At 52.2% G+C, this 20562-nt stretch overlaps 1 protein-coding gene across 1 annotated transcript in view; it reads left to right on the forward strand.

The window, feature by feature from the left end:
• The window catches only part of LOC133358823 (protein kinase C beta type-like), a gene marked incomplete at its 5' end in the record, with an annotated part of 110754 nt that overhangs the window by 39163 nt on the left and 51029 nt on the right, over positions 1 to 20562 (forward strand). Inside the window, 3 exon segments of the mRNA XM_061577271.1 lie at positions 8504 to 8584; positions 11943 to 12050; positions 15344 to 15484. Of these exon segments, the coding sequence (XP_061433255.1) occupies positions 8504 to 8584; positions 11943 to 12050; positions 15344 to 15484 (330 nt within the window).

The raw sequence follows: 20562 nt of genomic DNA on the forward strand, positions 1-20562 counted from the left end.
GAGTATGGATCCTAGCAGTGTGTGACATTTCGCCAACACCAACAACAACAGCAACAAGCAGCCTCCTCGTGCGACGGCCAAAATTCTGGCTGCTTCGGATCGGGCGGCCGATTGAACGACGCATTTATATTTACGCGACTTAACGCCAACTAAACCAAAAAAACCAACCCCTTCATTACGGATAATTACTGGTAGCGAAAGTCCTACGGAGCGTTTGTGTTGTTCGCCCGATTGGCGATCGGCTCCGTCGTTCTCTCTCTTTCTGCATTTCCTTCGTTTCAAAATCAAAACTCCGTGTTCATCTTTTCCTTACTCCACCTCGTGCTTTTGTTTTACTTCCTTTGCTGTCCCTTTTTTTCTCCCCCACACTGTGCCCCCTTCCCCCGCCCCTCCACCGCCCAACCCCCACCCCACCATCTCCTTTCGTCAGTAGATGCTCCCCAATCACAGCCTTTTCCGCAACCTTTGCAAAAGTTTAACTCCGAACAGCGCCAAGGTAAAGGATGACCTGCGAAGAGACACGTCCAAGAAGGTATCATCGCCCCAGGGCGCTTGTGGTTTCTTTAAAAAAATTTTGCCGTGTCGACCAACCAAATCAGCTGGCAATCGGGCGTTTTTATTTCTTTGTCGACTGGTCAAAAGGCGGCGGGGATATTGACGTCGCCTCCGCCACGTCAGGGTTGTGGCTCCCCGCTTTTTTGAGATGATTAATCTTTAAAAAATATATATACCGTGAAATTAATAAATAGACAGATAATGTCGGACCGACGTTCACGGGGGAGGGACAACGTCTGCATGCGCCAACGTCGAGGAGGTTTGCCGCTTAAATTTGACCTCCCTACCCCTCCCCCCCGAGCCGGTATGATGGTCACGTCGCCACAGCCGGCCAGAGGGATGGCAATTGTGATGGTTTGGCCCCAGCAGAACGTGCAACATTGGGCCAAGGTTGGGCCAACGTTAAGCTAACGTTCTGACAACATTGGGCCAACGTTGAGCCAACGTTCTGACAACTTTGGGCCAAGGTTGGGCCAACGTTAAGCTAACGTTCTGACAACATTGGGCCAAGGTTGGGCCAACGTTGAGCCAACGTTCTGACAACTTTGGGCCAAGGTTGGGTCAACATTGAACTAACGTTCTGCCAACATTGGGCCAAGGTTGGGCCAACGTTGAGCTAACGTTTTGCCAACATTGGGCCAAGGTTGGGCCAACGTAGAGCTAACGTTCTGCCAACGTTGGGCCAACGTTGGGTCAACATTGAGCCAAGGTTGGGCCAACGTTGGGCCAACGTTGGGTCAACATTGAGCCAAGGTTGGGCCAACGTTGGGTCAACGTTGGGTCAACGTTGAGCCAAGGTTGGGCCAACGTTGGGTCAACGTTGAGTCAACGTTGAGCCAAGGTTGGGCCAACGTTGGGCCAACGTTGGGTCAACATTGAGCCAAGGTTGGGCCAACGTTGGGTCAACGTTGGGTCAACATTGCGACCAAACGTTGGCACGCTGTCGACAATGTTGTTGAGCCAACGGTACGAGCAAAGCTCACTCCGGACCTGTTTCGACACACAGGCGTCTCATCTGGCAGAGTCGGGGCCCCGCTTGAACCACTGCCGGTGAACCGTTGCCAGATGTTCACAGTGATTAAGGGGCGGGGGGGGGGGGGGCCTTCCCTCTCTCTCGCGCGGTCCCAGTTGGACACGCATGGCCCTGCACGTACGAGACACGCGGCTCGAAAGTAAAACGGCAGCCGTTTCGCGCAGCGCACGGCGAGAGAGAAAGGAAAAACGCGGTGCCAGCTGATGGATGCAGCAGCAGCAGCGGCGGCGGCGGCAGCATCTGAGTGTTTTGTTTGGATTGCTCTTTGATTTGTCACATTGCTAACCTCACAGTCGGGGGCGGAAGGGGTGTGAGCCCCCTACCGAATCGTGAATGAAACCATCTCTTAACAAACCCCCGACCCACCGCGTCCTGGTGTGAGCATCACACATCCCGCTTTTGACCAATTAACCACTCCCCACCACCAACCAACCCACCCACCCATCCACCCACCGCTTGCAAGCATCGTGAGCATGGCCGGTTGGTGTAACCGTCATTTTCCCCGACCATTATTCACACACCCGACCTTTTCTCTCGCGTGACGAATGTGCCCCCCGATTCTCCCTCGATCGTTCATTCGCTCGCTTTTTGACTCTAAACGCGGCCATTGTGAAACGATGGTGCCAGCTTCCTTGAATCCAAAGTGACCCCTCACCTCGCAGCCTCTGGCCCACCCAGCGATATAAACGGGCTCCACCCAGCGGTATAAACGGGCTCCACCCAGCGGTATAAGCGAGCTCCACCTAGCGGTATCAACGGGTCCCACCCAGCAGTATAAACGGGTTCCACCCAGCGATATAAACGGGCTCCACCCGGCGGTATAAACAGGTCCCACCCAGCGGTATAAACGAGCTCCACCCAGCGGTATAAACGGGCTCCACCCAGCGGTATAAACGGGCTCCACCCAGCGGCATAAACGGGTCCCACCCAGCGGCATAAACGGGCTCCACCCAGCGCTATAAACGAGTCCCACCCAGCGGTATAAACGAGTCCCACCCAGCGGTATAAACGAGTCCCACCCAGCGGTATAAACGAGCTCCACCCAGCGGTATAAACGAGTCCCACCCAGCGGTATAAACGAGTCCCACCCAGCGGTTTAAACGAGCTCCACCCAGCGGTATAAACGAGTCCCACCCAGCGGTATAAGCGAGCTCCACCCAGCGGTATAAACGAGTCCCACCCAGCGGTATAAACGAACTCCACCCAGCGGTATAAACGAGCTCCACCCAGCGGTATAAACGAGCTCCACCCAGCGGTTTAAACGAGCTCCACCCAGCGGTATAAACGAGTCCCACCCAGCGGTATAAACGAGTCCCACCCAGCGGTTTAAACGAGCTCCACCCAGCGGTTTAAACGAGCTCCACCCAGCGGTTTAAACGAGTCCCACCCAGCGGTATAAACGAGTCCCACCCAGCGGTATAAACGAGTCCCACCCAGCAGTATAAACGAGTCCCACCTAGCGGTATAAACGAGTCCCACCCAGCAGTATAAACGAGTCCCACCCAGCGGTTTAAACGAGCTCCACCCAGCGGTATAAACGAGTCCCACCCAGCGGTATAAACGAGCTCCACCCAGCGGTATAAACGAGCTCCACCCAGCGGTATAAACGAGCTCCACCCAGCGGTATAAACGAGTCCCACCCAGCGGTATAAACGAGTCCCACCCAGCGGTTTAAACGAGTCCCACCCAGCGGTATAAACGAGTCCCACCCAGCGGTATAAACGAGTCCCACCCAGCGGTATAAACGAGTCCCACCCAGCGGTATAAACGAGTCCCACCCAGCGGTATAAACGAGCTCCACCCAGCGGTATAAACGAGTCCCACCCAGCGGTATAAACGAGCTCTACCCAGCGCTATAAACGGGCTCTACCCAGCGGTATAAACGGGCTCTACCCAGTGGTATAAACGGGCTCCACCCAGCGCTATTAACGAGTCCCACCCTGCGGTATAAACGGGCTCCACCCAGCGGTATAAACGGGCTCCACCCAGCAGTTCAACCCTGCGCCTGTCTCCCTGCGGCCGTCTCTCTCTGTGGCCGCCACGTGATCTGCCTGTCCTGTTTGTTATCTTTGTGTCTCTATCTCACTCACACTTGCTTTCTCGCTCACCCACTTAATCTCGTTTCCTCTTCCCCTCCTTCCATCTCGCTCTCTCTCCCTTTTGCTCTCTCTCATTCTCGCTCCCTCTCTCGCTCGATTCTTCTCTGTCTCCCGCTCCCTCTTGCCTTCTCGCTCGCCCTTTTCATCTCTCTCCTCCCTTTCTTGCCTCTCATTCCTCCCTCTCCTTCTCCTCCCTCCCTCTCCTCCCTCTCCTTCCTCCCTCCATTTCCTGCCTCTCCTCCCTCCGTCCCCTCCCTCTCCATCCACCCTCTCTCGCCCGCTCCCTCCCTCTCCTCCCTCCCTCTCTCTCTTCCCTCCCTCTCCTCCCTCCCTCCCTCTTCTCCCTCCCTCCCTCCCTCCCTCCCCTCCCTCTCTCACCCACTCCCTTCCTCCCTCGCTCTGTGTCTCTCTCTCTCTCGCCCGTTCTCTCGTGACCGGGCGCCGTCTCTTTTCATTTCGGGAGCCGCTCCGTCACGCGACGAACTGATGCGGCTGACCTTGGCGCTTTGCCTTGAGCAGGCAGCGCCAGGGTCCGTCACCGTGCGCATCTTCAGCGGAATGATAAACACACGCGACAAAGGCACAGGTCCCCCGCGTGGCCTGCGACAGACTGCTGGGGCAAGTGCTGTTAGCGAGCGCCTACGAAGGCCAGCACTGTGCACGCGAGGGGGTGGGTGGCCAGCACCACGTCCGGCCGCCTTTGTCTCGCTAGTGGCGATGTTCACTCACCGTACCAGATACTCACTTAAGGCTGAGTCGACCTAGGGGAGGCCCAGGACCGGATCAGACATTTGTCACCGGTATTGGCCGTGAGCGGGAATCGAACTCGGGTTGCCGGGTTCGTCGTGCAGCGTAGCGCGCGAACCGCTACCTCTACCAAAGACAAAGATCCCCCGTGTAGCCTGCAACAGACTGTTGGGGCAAGTGCCATTGGCGAGTCGCAGCAGCACCTATGAAGGCTACCGGCACTGTGGCACAAGCGGGGGTTGGCCAACCAGCACGACGCCCCGGCCCCACCGTTGGCTCTGCCGAGTCGCGTCGTTCACCACGTGCCGCTACACCAGTTGCTCATCTGAACCTCATGGCGGTACCCCGGGGTATCATGGTAGCCCGGCTTCTCACACAGTGTCCGTGATGCAGTCGTTTTTAGTCCGTCGATGGTCGGTGATGCGATTATGGACTCATCTCGACGAGCTGTACCACCGCCACGGTGCGTACGCGAGCGTTCAGGGTTTCGGCGCAATCGTCCACGCCGCGTTTCGACATCGCGGATTGTGGCACTGATTTCAGATTGATTGGTACCCCAGTTGCGGAGTTAAGTAACACCCCATGGGAAAAAATGGCGTCCCAGAGATAAAATATTTAATTGCCTCGGCCATTTTGTATTATTTTGTACCCCGGGGTACCGCCATGAGGATCATTTGAGGGCCCAGCAACTGGTTGAGATTAATCGTCACCGATGGTGGGCAAGATGGCGGAGTCAAACTGGGCTGGCCTGGGCTCGACACAACAACATCAACAACAATTCCAGAGTGTAACGGCGACCCTCGCCGTCACGACCGCTGTTCAGCGATGCGTCGTAGTCGCAGTGGTCGTCGTTACCCGCACCACCACACACCACAGCAGTTACTCGTTTGAGGCTGAGTTGACCTAGGGGAGGCCCAGGACCGGTTCAAATAATCGTCACCGGTGTTGGCCGTGAGCGGAAATCGAACTCGGGTCGCCGGGTTCGTAGCGCAGCGTAGCGCTAACCGCTACACTACAATGCATTACGCTTCCACATGCGCGGGTCACGTGACAGATGTGACGTCACAGTTCACTTACCGTGCAAAACTTATATGCATTATTGAGCTCCCCCCCCAAAAAAAAAATGTGAATTTTTCTCATTTGTGCATGGTGTACAGTCTGGAAAGTACCCACATGGCAAATTTCCAGTTTGTTGCATGTCGGGAAGTACGCTAAACATTTTGAACAGACACACATAATCACATCTTTGCCTTTTATATATGTGGGGATAACCCTGTGAGCCATGCGGCTCTTGACTCGGGTGCCACCGCAACAAAACAAAAACATGAACAAGAAAACATCTTAAAGTGACTACACGCAACAGAAAAATCCTGGGTAAAAAAACAGCAAAGTCTTCCAGAAAAAGCACCGCATTTCAACGCTGTGTGCAAAAATCCCAGGGAAACAATAACAACCGTAAGACAATTTAGATTATAGTTATCAGGCTAACTCTGTACTACAACAAACAAACATGGCTAAACCAAAACGTTTTCAAAATCACCAAAATAAAGCTATAAAAACAATGTTACAGTGATCATAGGAACTGTGATTCAAACTTAACATTAAACGATATTACATAACATGTTCGACCAAACTTTGCAGCCATAGCTGGCTGCATGAGTCACTCCATAACAGCACGAGTATCAGTAGCAGAATCGAAATTTGTCAATACACCTTTAAAGATCAGCACACTTTCATCAAAACTCAAGATCGTACTTTACAGCGGACATCCGGAATGATACATTTGATTTCAGGCCATTCTCGAACAGAGAGTCGTTGACTCCGAAAGCACGGAGGGGCAACCCGGAGCCACGGGCCAGAGGTCGCAAACAGGTATTGATTCCGTACCCGTACCCGGCCGCATCAGGGTCGCAAACGGGTACCCGTACCCGTACCCTACCTAATATCCGGCTACCCGTACCCAGCCGGGTATCGGGTAGGGTACGGGTATCGGGTACCCGATTGCGACCTCTGGGATGAAGCCATGTTTTAGGCGCGGGTGGGTTGATTCTAGGAACTTGAATTGTGAGAAGAGACAAGACGTTGGGAAATGAGTGACAAACGGTTACTCACCAGTGACTCACGGCCTACCCGTACCTGTACCCGGCCGCACCAGGGTCGCAAACGGGTACCCGTACCCGTACCCGGCCGGGTACAGGTAGCCGGGTATCGGGTAGGATACGGGTATCGGGTACCCGATTGCGACCTCTGCCACAGGCCTGCTGGTAGTATCGCGTAGTGCCCTGAGCATGTCAATGAAGTGAAGATGTCGGTCCCGTTGGAACTCCCTTACGCCTCTGCCGTAGCAGGCGAATGCCGCGGCACCGTGTGGAAGATGTTTTGGGCAAATGGCCACGTAAGTTGACGGGTGAGGGGTGGGGGAGGGGAGGGCTTTTTGTACAGAGAGTATCAGCGGATCATAGGCCAAAAGCCTGGCTCCATAAATGGCCACTAACCCGTGAAAGAGGAGCACTCAAGGTTGAGTGGCAGTGCATTATCATTCACATCAAAGCTCACCATCTCTCCCCCCTCTCTCCCTCTCGCTCTCTCCCCGCGGCGTCCGCTGGGGATCGAGCGTTGTGCGCCTCTCACGCCGAGCTTTCTTTATCTCTTCATTATTTACCCGCTCGTCCAACCCCCCCCCCCCCTGCTCCCCCACCCCCGCAGCGAGAGAGACGAAGAACAAAACGCATTCGCACAATTGGAGGTGAAGCAAAGCGTGACGCGCATTCCAGGAGACGCGCGGCCCTGACGCGATTTCGACCGCCATTAGGGTCGCCGCAGCGCGTCCCCCGGACCACCTCGCTCCGGGGTGATGCATTTACCCATTGCCCCCCCCCCTCCTCCGTGACCTTTGCCTCACCGGGGCGGAGGGCGTGGGGCTGCCGCCCGGTGTGGGCTTGGTACGGATCTGCGGCGCAAAGATTGTAATCGTTAACGCCTGTGCCGCACCCGCCGTTGTGCGCCAGGCGACGCCGGACGAGCTCGATCCGCTGCTGGATGAAGACGACTGCCCCCCGCCCCCCGCCCCCCCCCCCCCTCCTCCCGGTCGACATCTCTGTCGCGAGACGATGTTTGGCTGCTTCGTCTCCACGGTGTGGGCGTTCCCGTCGGATACAGCTCCGCTGCCTGGCCGCCGAGAGACGCCGTGTGTGGGCGACGTGCGGTGACGGCGCGTCGCTCGCACGCGTGCACTGACTGACGTCACGCACGCGCGCGGTAAAGGAGCGGAGTTGTGTGTGGGTGACGTGGTGAATGAGCGGACACGTGCGTGGGTGACGCGGTGAAGTAGCGGAGCTGTGTGTGGGTGACGAGGTGAAGGAGCGGATACGTGTGTGGGTGACGCGGTAAAGGAGCGGAGTTGTGTGTGGGTGACGTGGTGCAGGAGCGGAGTTGTGTGTGGGTGACGTGGTGCAGGAGCGGAGTTGTGTGTGGGTGACGCGGTGCAGGAGTGGACACGTGCGTGCGTGACACGGTGAAGGAGCGGAGTGGTGTGTGGGTGACGTGGTGAACGAGCGGACACGTGCGTGGGTGACGCGGTGAAGTAGCGGAGCTGTGTGTGGGTGACGAGGTGAAGGAGCGGAGATGTGTGTGGGTGACGAGGTGAACGAGGGGACACGTGTGTGGGTGACGCGGTAAAGGAGCGGAGTTGTGTGTGGATGACGCGGTGCAGGAGCGGAGTTGTGTGTTTGTGACGCGGTGAAGGAGCGGACACGTGCGTGGGTGACGCGGTGAACGAGGGGACACGTGCGTGGGTGACGCGGTGAACGAGCGTCACACGCCCGTGGCCCTACTTGACCCCGAGCCAGGTTCAGATGTCTTCGTGTGCGGCCGACGATTCACGGATCGGTTCCGGCACGGTTCGGCAAACAGCCAGTGGGGGCACAAATCACCCGGTAACCGTGACGGCACCACCCCGGCCCCTGTTCGGTTGTCGCCAGCCGGCGGGAAAAGCGTGGCTCGCGTATATCCGCGCGGCTCCCTTCAGCGAGCACGCTTGCCGATTGTTTCGCCGTTTTTCCCGTGCCAGATCATCGCGTACCAGCCGTACGGGAAGTCCGTGGACTGGTGGGCGTTCGGCGTCCTGCTTTACGAGATGCTCGCCGGACAGGTGAGTTCGGCCGCCCTTTGTCGCGGGAAAAGTTTTTTTTTTACTCTTACTCGCTCAGCCGCGAAACCCCCGGGAGAGTGGCCTGCTGAGGCCCCGTCAAGCTCGGCAGCTCGGGTTTGTTTGCAAGGACCAACGCCAGCCCAGGACATCGGCGGCAGTTACGGGCATTGGAGTTGCGGCGAGATCCGTTGAGTTAAATAGAGATCCATGGAGGTCAATGGAGTTGCATAGAGATCCATAGAGACCCGTGGCATTCACGTAGAGATCTGTCAAGGTCAATGGAGTGAAATAGAGATCCATGAAGGTGAATGGAGTTGCATAGAGATCCATAGAGACCCGTGACATTCACGTAAAGATCTGTCAAGGTCAATGGAGTTACATAGAGATCCATGGAGGTGAATGGAGTTACATAGAGATCCATAGAGACCCGTGGCATTCACGTAGAGATCCGTCAAGGTCAATGGAGTTGCATAGAGATCCATGGAGGTGAATGGAGTCGCATAGAAATCCATAGAGACCCGTGGCGTTGACGTAGAGATCCGTCAAGGTCAATGGAGTTACATAGAGATCCATGGAGGTGAATGGAGTTGCATAGAGATACATAGAGACCCGTGGCATTCACGTAGAGATCCGTCAAGGTCAATGGAGTTACATAGAGATCCATGGAGGTCAATGGAGTTACATAGAGATCCATAAAGACCCGTGGCGTTCACGTAGAGATCTGTCAAGGTCAATGGAGTTACATAGAGATCCATGGAGGTGAATGGAGTTGCATAGAGATCCATAGAGACCCATGGCATTCACGTAGAGATCCGTCAAGGTCAATGGAGTTACATAGAGATCCATGGAGGTGAATGGAGTTGCATAGAGATCCATAGAGACCCGTGGCATTCACGTAGAGATCTGTCAAGGTCAATGGAGTTACATAGAGATCCATGGAGGTCAATGGAGTTACATAGAGATCCATAAAGACCCGTGGCGTTCACGTAGAGATCTGTCAAGGTTAATGGAGTTACATAGAGATCCATGGAGGTGAATGGAGTTGCATAGAGATCCATAGAGACCCGTGGCATTCACGTAGAGATCTGTCAAGGTCAATGGAGTTACATAGAGATCCATGGAGGTCAATGGAGTTGTATAGAGATCCATAGAGACCCATGGCATTCACGTAGAGATCCGTCAAGGTCAATGGAGTTACATAGAGATCCATGGAGGTCAATGGAGTTGCATAGAGATCCATAGAGACCTGTGGCATTCACGTAGAGATCCGTCAAGGTCAATGGAGTTACATAAAGATCCATGGAGGTCAATGGAGTTGCATAGAGATCCATAGAGATCCATAGAGACCCGTGGCGTTAACGTAGAGATCCGTCAAGGTGAATGGATTTTATTTCGATTTAAAGCTTTCGTGACTGCAGGGATTCATATTCTTGGTTCTTTCGGTAAAGTCACGTAGAAGGGAAATAATAAAATAATCAAAATCAAACACAATAAGAAAATTATCTTAAAGAACCAAAATTATAAGGTCAATAGAGTCGTGTAGTGATCCATCGGATCGCACAAAGTTACGTCTGGATGTGTGTGTGTATGTTGAACTTCTTAAGCACCATACGTGGCCAACCGTGCTATGTGTGTGTGTATGTTGAACTTCTTATGCACCATACGTGGCCAACCATGCTATGTGTGTGTGTATGTTGAACTTCTTAAGCACCATACGTGGCCAACCGTGCTATGTGTGTGTGTATGTTGAACTTCTTATGCACCATACGTGGCCAACCATGCTATGTGTGTGTGTATGTTGAACTTCTTAAGCACCATACGTGGCCAACCATGCTATGTGTGTGTGTATGTTGAACTTCTTATGCACCATACGTGGCCAACCATGCTATGTGTGTGTGTATGTTGAACTTCTTAAGCACCATACGTGGCCAACCATGCTATGTGTGTGTGTATGTTGAACTTCTTATGCACCATACGTGGCCAACCATGCTATGTGTGTGTGTATGTTCAACTTCTTATGCACCATACGTGGCCAACCGTGCTATGTGTGTGTGTATGTTGAACTTCTTAAGCACCATACGTGGCCAACCGTGCTATGTGTGTGTGTATGTTGAACTTCTTATGCACCATACGTGGCCAACCATGCTATGTGTGTGTGTATGTTGAACTTCTTATGCACCATACGTGGCCAACCATGCTATGTGTGTGTGTATGTTCAACTTCTTATGCACCATACGTGGCCAACCGTGCTATGTGTGTGTGTATGTTGAACTTCTTAAGCACCATACGTGGCCAACCGTGCTATGTGTGTGTGTATGTTCAACTTCTTAAGCACCATACGTGGCCAACCGTGCTATGTGTGTGTGTATGTTCAACTTCTTAAGCACCATACGTGGCCAACCATGCTATGTGTGTGTGTATGTTCAACTTCTTATGCACCATACGTGGCCAACCATGCTATGTGTGTGTGTATGTTCAACTTCTTAAGCACCATACGTGGCCAACCATGCTATGTGTGTGTGTATGTTCAACTTCTTATGCACCATACGTGGCCAACCATGCTATGTGTGTGTGTATGTTGAACTTCTTATGCACCATACGTGGCCAACCATGCTATGTGTGTGTGTATGTTGAACTTCTTAAGCACCATACGTGGCCAACCATGCTATGTGTGTGTGTATGTTGAACTTCTTAAGCACCATACGTGGCCAACCATGCTATGTGTGTGTGTATGTTGAACTTCTTAAGCACCATACGTGGCCAACCGTGCTATGTGTGTGTGTATGTTGAACTTCTTACGCACCATACGTAGACAAAGAAATTCGTTTTTAATGTGGCACAGTGGTGTAGCGTTTCATAGTGTGATGTATAGTGTGTGGCATTGCAGTGAATTGTGTGGTAGTACAATGGGGTTGCGTGAATGTTTGTAGGACTTCTGTCGCACCACCGTATGAGTATCGGCAAGGGGCAAACTCCGTCGTTTTTTTATCCTTTATATTAAGTTCGCTTGCTTGCTTGCGTGCTTGCGCGCTTGCTTACGACCGTGCAAATCTTTCGGTCGTTTTTTACCCCACTTCCCGTGATCTAATCGAGCTGACATTTTCCACACAGACTCGTTGTGTGTGACAATTAATTTTCGTGAAAACATTTTTCCAAAATTTTACACTTTTTAGGGGAATTCTTTTAAATATTTAATTACCAATTGCTTAATGCTGGCAGACAATCATCTGACCCATAGGTGGCAGCCATCTCAAGCCAGAGGACGAGAGGACTCTAGCCGCCACGCATATAAAGGATTTAGAGTGAACTTTGTTTTTACAGGTTAATTTTTTCTCTCTTCGTTTGTCGATTTGCGTAGCCGCCGTTCGACGGGGAGGATGAGGACGAGCTGTTCCAGTCCATCATGGAGCACAACGTCTCCTACCCCAAGTCCATGTCCAAGGAGTCCATCTCCATCTGCAAGGGGGTGAGTCAGAATCGGAGTCGTCACGGTCATCACCACGTTCATAACCACGGTCATCACCATCATCACCAATGTCATGACCACTGTCATCATCACGATCATTATCAAGATCATCAAGATCATGACGATCATCACCATCATCACCATCATCGCGATCATCGCCATCATCATCATCATCACGATTATCATGACCATCACTATCATCACTATCATCACGACCATCATCACAACCATCACCACGACCATCACGATTATCATCACGACCATCACCATCACGAGCATCATCACGACCATCATCATCACGACCATCACGACCATCATCATCATCCTGATCACCACCATCATCACGACCATCATCACGACCATCATCACCATCATCATCCTGATCATTCTGATTACCACGATCATCACGACCATCACCATGACCATGGCGACCATCATTATCCCAATCACCACAATCATCAGGACCATCATCACGACCATCATCAGGACCATCACCACCATCACCATCATCAGGACCATCACGACCATCATCAGGACCATCACGATCATCATCACGACCATCATGATCATCACCATCATCATCACGAGCATCATCACAATCATCATCACCACCATCACCATCACCACGATCATCACGATCATCATCGCGACCATCACAATCATCATGATCATCACCATCATCATCACGACCATCATCACCACCATCACCATCATCATCACGACCATCATCATCGCTATCCTCGCGATCCGTGGGCAGAGAGCCCATAGTCGGTGTCCACTTCACATTTCGTCGTTATGCTCGAGCAGTCGGCCACATCTTTTTCCGGCACCGATCTCTTTTGATGTCGTCCTCGAGATATTTTCTGTTCGGAGTCTTTCTTCTCACGCGACCACGGGGAGAGAGAGAGACGCAAACTGCAAATACACAGCAGCAGGCGTCGTCAGGGTAGGGATCAAACCCACGACCTCCTGTACACCAGGCGAGGTAGTTAACATCTCCTAGCCACCGTGATGATCGTGATGAGAGAGAGACACGCAAACTCCAAATACACAGCAGGCGTCGTCAAGGTAGGGATCAAACCTACGACCTCCTGCACACCAGGCGAGGTAGTTAACATCTCCTAGCCACCGTGATGATCGTGATGAGAGCGAGAGAGAGAGAGTGACACGCAAACTCCAAATAACAGCAGGTGTCGTCAGGGTAGGGATCAAACCCACGACCTCCTGTACACAAGGCGAGGTAGTTAACATCTCCTAGCCACCGTGATGATCGTGATGAGAGAGAGAGACACGCAAACTCCAAATATACAGCAGCAGGCGTCGGCAGGGTAGGGATCAAACCCACGACCTCCTGTACACCAGGCGAAGTAGTTAACATCTCCTAGCCACCGGTGGCGTGTGGCTAGATTCGGAGCTCGAGTCTCTGCGACGAGCAGCCGATCCGCGCCACATCCGGGCCTCCCCCCCCCCTCTAGAGACAGGGGGGCAGGGCCCCCTCACCACCCCACCCCCGCCCCCCCCCCCCCCCCACCTTCCCCCGCTTCGCACGACTCGAATCTCGCCGCGGCATCTCACGGCAAGACGAGCGACGGAGCATTTAATGGAGACTGCCGAGCGGCTGAGGGGCTCTTATCTCTCGCCCGCCCGCCCGTCTGCCCGCCCGCTCGCCCGCTCCCGCAATCGCGAGTGGAGCGCTCCTGAGTGAGCGGCCCGGAGAGCCGGTGTTGGCTCTTATCTCAAAAAATTCCTTTCTTCTTAAATTGCCTCGTGCCGACACCTCAAAACCCCACCCCCCCTTCTGAACGCTATCCGCCTGGAATCTGCCAATTGTGAAACTCCGGGTCCGGCGTTTCCGCGTCATTCGCGAGCGATGGACAACCGTCGCCGCCACGCGCTCATCCTTCGCGTGCTAATTATTCGATTAATGAATAAAATAATTTGTCAAAAAGATAATTTATTAATTTGTTAATTGATCAGTTCCCACCTCTCCGCCGATTTTTTTTTTTAGTAGCCCACACGCTCCACCAGGGTACGTGTGGTTGTATCGGGGTAGCTGAGTGGGGTAGTCCACTCGCTCCACCACGCGTGGTTGTATCGGGGTAGCTGAGTGGGGTAGTCCACTCGCTCCACCAGGACACGTGTGGTTGTATCGGGGTAGCTGAGTGGAGCAGTCCACTCCTTCCACCAGGTCGACGGCACGCCGGGTGGGCCCGGCCGCCAAACCCCGCGTGGTGGCTGTGTGTGACGGTCGATGGCAAATGTCGATCCGGTGGCTTTGGCCGCACGCACTTTAATTCATTGGCAATTTAGCTGTGCCGTGTGTCTTGCGAGCGGATATTTTTTTTGTTTTTTCCAGGCCGTGTGCTTGTTTGTTTGTTATTTATTTATTTCGCGTGCCCGTTGGTTGCAATCACGACGAGCGTAACGGTTACCATCGTGACCATTACTAGCGCGGCCGTTACCAGGTCGGCCATTGGCAGCATGGCCATTACCAGGGCAGACGTTGCCAACGCGACCGTTACCATCACGACCGTTACCATCGCGGCCATTACCATCGCGGCCGTTACCAGGGCGGTCGTTACCAGGGCGACCGTTACCAGGGCGGACGTTACCATCGCGGCCGTTACCATCGCGGCCGTTACCAGGGCGGCCGTTACCAACGTGACAGTTGCCAATGCGACCATTGCAATCGCTACCGTTACCATCGCGACCATTTCCATCGCAGCCGTTACCATCGCTACCGTTACCATCGCGACCATTTCCATCGCTACCATTACCATCGCGACCATTTCCATCGCGGCCGTTACCATCGCAACCGTTTCCATCGCGACCATTTCCATCGCTACCATTACCATCGCGACCGTTTCCATCGCGACCGTTTCCATCGCGACCGTTTCCATCGCGACCATTTCCATCGCGGCCATTGCCATCGCGGCCGTTGCCATCGCGGCCGTTGCCATCGCGGCCGTTACCATCGCGATTGTTGCCATCGCGGCCGTTGCCATCGCGACCGTTACCATCGCGACCGTTGCCATCTCGACCGTTGCCATCGCGACCGTTGCCAGCGCGACCGGTGCCAGTGCAACCATTGCCAGCGCGACCGTTACCAGAGCTGGTTTGGCCATACCACCCCTGGGACACGTCACCGCTGGGCCGTGTTATTGGCAGGACCCCGTCACGACGGCCGCGCGACGGTGTCGCACGTCGATCACTTACCTCGTTGTTGTTGTTTCCTCTCCCCCCCCGTCCCCCCGCCCCCCCGTCCCCCCACACGCGGCGCGCTGTGACGCCAGTTCCTGACCAAGCACCCGGGCAAGCGGCTGGGCTGCGGGCCCGAGGGCGAGCGAGACATCCGCGAGCACGCCTTCTTCCGGCGCATCGACTGGGAGAGGCTGGAGCGACGCGAGATCCAGCCGCCCTTCAAGCCCAAGACGGTGAGCGGCAAAGGCAGCCCCGACACCACGGGTCGACAATTACACATTTTTTATTTTATTATTATTATATTTTTGGCCCCTCCCATATATTATTATTTTTTATTATTAAATGATTTTCCCTTTTCCCGGGTTTACCTTAGCAAAGGTCCAAAGGCCCAAAACGTTACGCCGCCAAGCAGACAGTGTTTTGCAGTTGATCCACTCGCTGACCACCAGAGCCCGGTTTAATCACGACTCAGGGCTTTGCGAATCCACAGGTCCCTACTTGCATCTATAGGGTCTCTGTGTGAGTCTATGAGTCTCTGTGTGAGTCTTTCAGTCCCTGTGTGGAACTACGGGTCAATGTGAGTCTATGAGTCTCTGTGTGAGTCTTTCAGTCCCTGTGTGGAACTATGGGTCAATGTGAGTCTATGAGTCTCTGTGTGAGTCTGTCAGTCCCTGTGTGGAACTATGGGTCAATGTGAGTCTATGAGTCTCTGTGTGAGTCTTTCAGTCCCTGTGTGGAACTATGGGTCAATGTGAGTCTATGAGTCTCTGTGTGAGTCTTTCAGTCCCTGTGTGGAACTACGGGTTAATGTGAGTCTATGAGTCTCTGTGTGAGTATTTCAGTCCCTGTGTGAAACTACGGGTCAATGTGAGTCTATGAGTCTCTGTGTGAGTCTTTCAGTCCCTGTGTGAAACAATGGGTCAATGTGAGTCTATGAGTCTCTGTGTGAGTCTTTCAGTCCCTGTGTGGAACTATGGGTCAATGTGAGTCTATGAGTCTCTGTGTGAGTCTTTCAGTCCCTGTGTGGAACTATGGGTCGATGTGAGTCTATAGTCTCTGTGTGAGTCTTTCAGTCCCTGTGTGGAACTATGGGTCAATGTGAGTCTATGAGTCTCTGTGTGAGTCTTTCAGTCCCTGTGTGGAACTATGGGTCAATGTGAGTCTATGAGTCTCTGTGTGAGTCTTTCAGTCCCTGTGTGGAACTATGGGTCAATGTGAGTCTATGAGTCTCTGTGTGAGTCTTTCAGTCCCTGTGTGGAACTATGGGTCAATGTGAGTATATGAGTCTCTGTGTGAGTCTTTCAGTCCCTGTGTGAAACTACGGGTCAATGTGAGTCTATGAGTCTCTGTGTGAGTCTTTCAGTCCCTGTGTGGAACTACGGGTCAATGTGAGTCTATGAGTCTCTGTGTGAGTCTTTCAGTCCCTTTGTGGAACTATGGGTCAATGTGAGTCTATGAGTCTCTGTGTGAGTCTTTCAGTCCCTGTGTGGAACTACGGGTCGATGTGAGTCTATGAGTCTCTGTGTGAGTCTTTCAGTCCCTGTGTGGAACTATGGGTCAATGTGAGTCTATGAGTCTCTGTGTGAGTCTTTCAGTCCCTGTGTGGAACTATGGGTCAATGTGAGTCTATGAGTCTCTGTGTGAGTCTGTCAGTCCCTGTGTGTAACTATGGGTCAATGTGAGTCTATGAGTCTCTGTGTGAGTCTTTCAGTCCCTGTGTGGAACTATGGGTCAATGTGAGTCTATGAGTCTCTGTGTGAGTCTTTCAGTCCCTGTGTGGAACTACGGGTCAATGTGAGTCTATGAGTCTCTGTGTGAGTCTTTCAGTCCCTGTGTGGAACTACGGGTCAATGTGAGTCTATGAGTCTCTGTGTGAGTCTTTCAGTCCCTTTGTGGAACTATGGGTCAATGTGAGTCTATGAGTCTCTGTGTGAGTCTTTCAGTCCCTGTGTGGAACTACGGGTCGATGTGAGTCTATGAGTCTCTGTGTGAGTCTTTCAGTCCCTGTGTGGAACTATGGGTCAATGTGAGTCTATGAGTCTCTGTGTGAGTCTTTCAGTCCCTGTGTGGAACTATGGGTCAATGTGAGTCTATGAGTCTCTGTGTGAGTCTGTCAGTCCCTGTGTGGAACTATGGGTCAATGTGAGTCTATGAGTCTCTGTGTGAGTCTTTCAGTCCCTGTGTGGAACTATGGGTCAATGTGAGTCTATGAGTCTCTGTGTGAGTCTTTCAGTCCCTGTGTGGAACTACGGGTCAATGTGAGTCTATGAGTCTCTGTGTGAGTCTTTCAGTCCCTGTGTGGAACTACGGGTCAATGTGAGTCTATGAGTCTCTGTGTGAGTCTTTCAGTCCCTGTGTGGAACTATGGGTCAATGTGAGTCTATGAGTCTCTGTGTGAGTGTTTCAGTCCCTGTGTGGAACTACGGGTCGATGTGAGTCTATGAGTCTCTGTGTGAGTCTTTCAGTCTCTACGTGAGTCTATGGGTCTCTATGTGAGTCTAGGGGTCTCTCTGTGAGTGAAAGTGTCTATGTGAGTCTATAGGTCTTTTTAACACGTGGCAGGCTTTCGCGACCAATATTATTCATAATCAACGTGATTGGGTTTAGATCGCGTTATTTATAAATGTGTCGTAACCCTCCACCACCCAACACGGCCAATCAGCAAAAAAGTGTCAAGTTGACAAAAGACAAATAGTTCACTACTTTAGCCCCACACCGATGTGTTGAAGCGTGAAACCACAACATTTACAATTTTTGTAGTACGACGTTTCGCTCGTAATTGCATCCAGCATCATCGGGCAATTCGCCAGAATGGTGAGGCTCTGCTCTTGCTCCCGGTCTTAAATAGAGCAGCAGCAGGGTGACATCATCATTAACTCATCAACTCATCAGGTGCAACGATTTGAGGCGGGGGGGGGGGGGGGTATTGTAATTATATACACACCGGTGGGCTAAAACAGTGAACTATTTTGTCTTTTGTCAACGTGACACTTTTTTACTGATTGGCCGTGTCGGGTGGTGGAGGGTTACGACACATTTATAAATAACGCGATCTAAACCCAAAAACGTTGATTTTGAACTATAGGTCTTTGTTTGAGTCTATAGGGCTCCATATGCCTCTGGGTCTTTTTGTGAGTCTATGAGTCTCTGTGTGAGTCTATGGGTTTCCTTGTGAGTTAAAGTGTATTTTTGTGAGTCTTTCGGCCGCTATACTAATCTATAGGTCTCTGTTTAAGTCTATAGGTCTATATATGAGTCTAATGGTCTCTGAGTCTATTTGTCTATTTGTGAGCCAAAGCGTCTGAGTTTATAGGTCTCTATGTGAGTCTATAGGTCTCTGTTTGAATCTTTAGGTCTGTATATAAGTATATGGGTCTTCGAGTCTACGTGTCTCTTTGTCAGCTAAGTGTCTGTACAAATATAGGTCTCTATACGAGTCTATAGTTCTCTGCGTGAGTCTATGGGTCTCTGAGTCTATGGGTCTCTACGTGAGTCTAGAGCTCTCTCTTGGAGTCACCTTTTGGCCAGCAGTGCCGTGAGCAAGCACTTTCATCATTAACTCTCTTGACATTAAACAATGTGAGTTTTACACGGAGTAGGCTTTCGCGACCAATATTCATCGTAATAGATCGGGTAGGTAGAAATGTGTCTAGAGTTGAAGTTTTCGTGACTGCAGGGATCCATACTCTTTGGTTCTTTCGGTAAAGTCACGTAGGTAGAAAATAAAAGTAAGAATAAAAATAAAAAAAATAAAAAAATAGAAATAACTAAATTTAATCACGACGTTTCGGAAGCAACACAAGCTTTCATCATCAGATGGGACAACCACAGCAAGAAACAATTGCTGAAGTGACAAATCTCTTACTAATTGGCTGTGTCGAGTGGTGGATGGTTACGACACATGAATACTTACGCGATCTAACCCAAAAAACTTTATAATCAACGTTGCAAGTTCAGCGCCCCGATGAAGCTTGAAGAGCCGAACGGAGTTCAAAAGAACTTGCGCACAAACATCGCCACGTTGTGAAAGACCCTACGCAGAAGATCCCCTGGAATTTGATCTTCCACGAATCTGGTCATGGCTCCACCCTAAACGGCACGCGCTGCACAAATCCATGGCGGCAGCAGCAGCAGATGCGGATACCACACGATGCACAAAACGAAAATTACAAACCCTCCAGTAGTAGTGGTGCGACTGTGTGGTCATCCAGAACAGAGACCGTGCAACGTGTACTGACGCAATGCCCCGATCGACAAACATGAAGGAGACATTGCAGCGATGATGATACACTACTAACTCCGCTGCCACTCCTGACGCGGTGATCTGGGCTTGACCGCCTGCACGTTGTTGCTCTGCGTCTACATCGGAAGCCGTACCAAAGAAGAAGATTCCAAAGGACGTGTGTATTTCTGAAGATGTGTAGAATGCATCTCATGCATAATTTGTGTTGGCAATTTCCCCCCTAGGCATGTAGGAGTGATACATTATACATCACAGAGACATGATCTAATATACAAGTAGCAGCACCGACCACTAGATTTATATTACACGGTCAATACCTCTGCTTAATTAATGTAACCAATTCTCTACGTGATGTGCGCGCGTGTGGGTGCGGGGGAGGGAGGGTTGGGAGCGGTTGCGCTGCGGTTAGCTCGCTGTGCGAACAAACGGACGGCCTGAGCTCGATCCCAGGGCACAGGCAGCAACATCAGCGACGAGTGATCAGTGATATCAGTGTTGTCATCAGTGACGTCAGGGATATCCTAACTGCCCTCACGAGAATTTTGACGAGAAATGTTCACATCATCTTGCCCCTCCCCCACCCCCAACCCCAGTGATGTGGCCTAGTGGTAGTGAGGGTGGGGACATGGCCTAGTGCAGAGGTCGGCAACCTATGGCTCCGGAGCCGCATGCGGCTCTTTACGGGCTGCTTCTTGACGATGAGTACGTATGTACTCAGATGCATTGCGGCTCTTGAAATACTGAATTTTGTACCGAATTGGAAAGAAATGGCTCTTCTTGTTATTTTGGTTGCCGGCCCCTGGCCTAGTGGTAGTGAGGGTGGTGACATGGCCTAGTGGTAGTGAGGGCGGTGACATGGCCTAGTGGTGGTGAGGGTGGTGACATGGTCTAGTGGTGGTGAGGGTGGTGACATGGCCTAGTGGTGGTGAGGGCGGTGACATGGCCTAGTGGTGGTGAGGGTGGTGACATGGCCTAGTGGTAGTGAGGGTGGTGACATGGTCTAGTGGTGGTGAGGGTGGTGACATGGCCTAGTGGAGGTGAGGGTGGTTACATGGCCTAGTGGTAGTG

Source organism: Lethenteron reissneri, chromosome 63 (genome assembly GCF_015708825.2).
Source record: "Lethenteron reissneri isolate LAM-NWPU_2019-01 chromosome 63, ASM1570882v1, whole genome shotgun sequence".
NCBI classification, from domain to species: Eukaryota; Metazoa; Chordata; class Hyperoartia; order Petromyzontiformes; family Petromyzontidae; genus Lethenteron; species Lethenteron reissneri.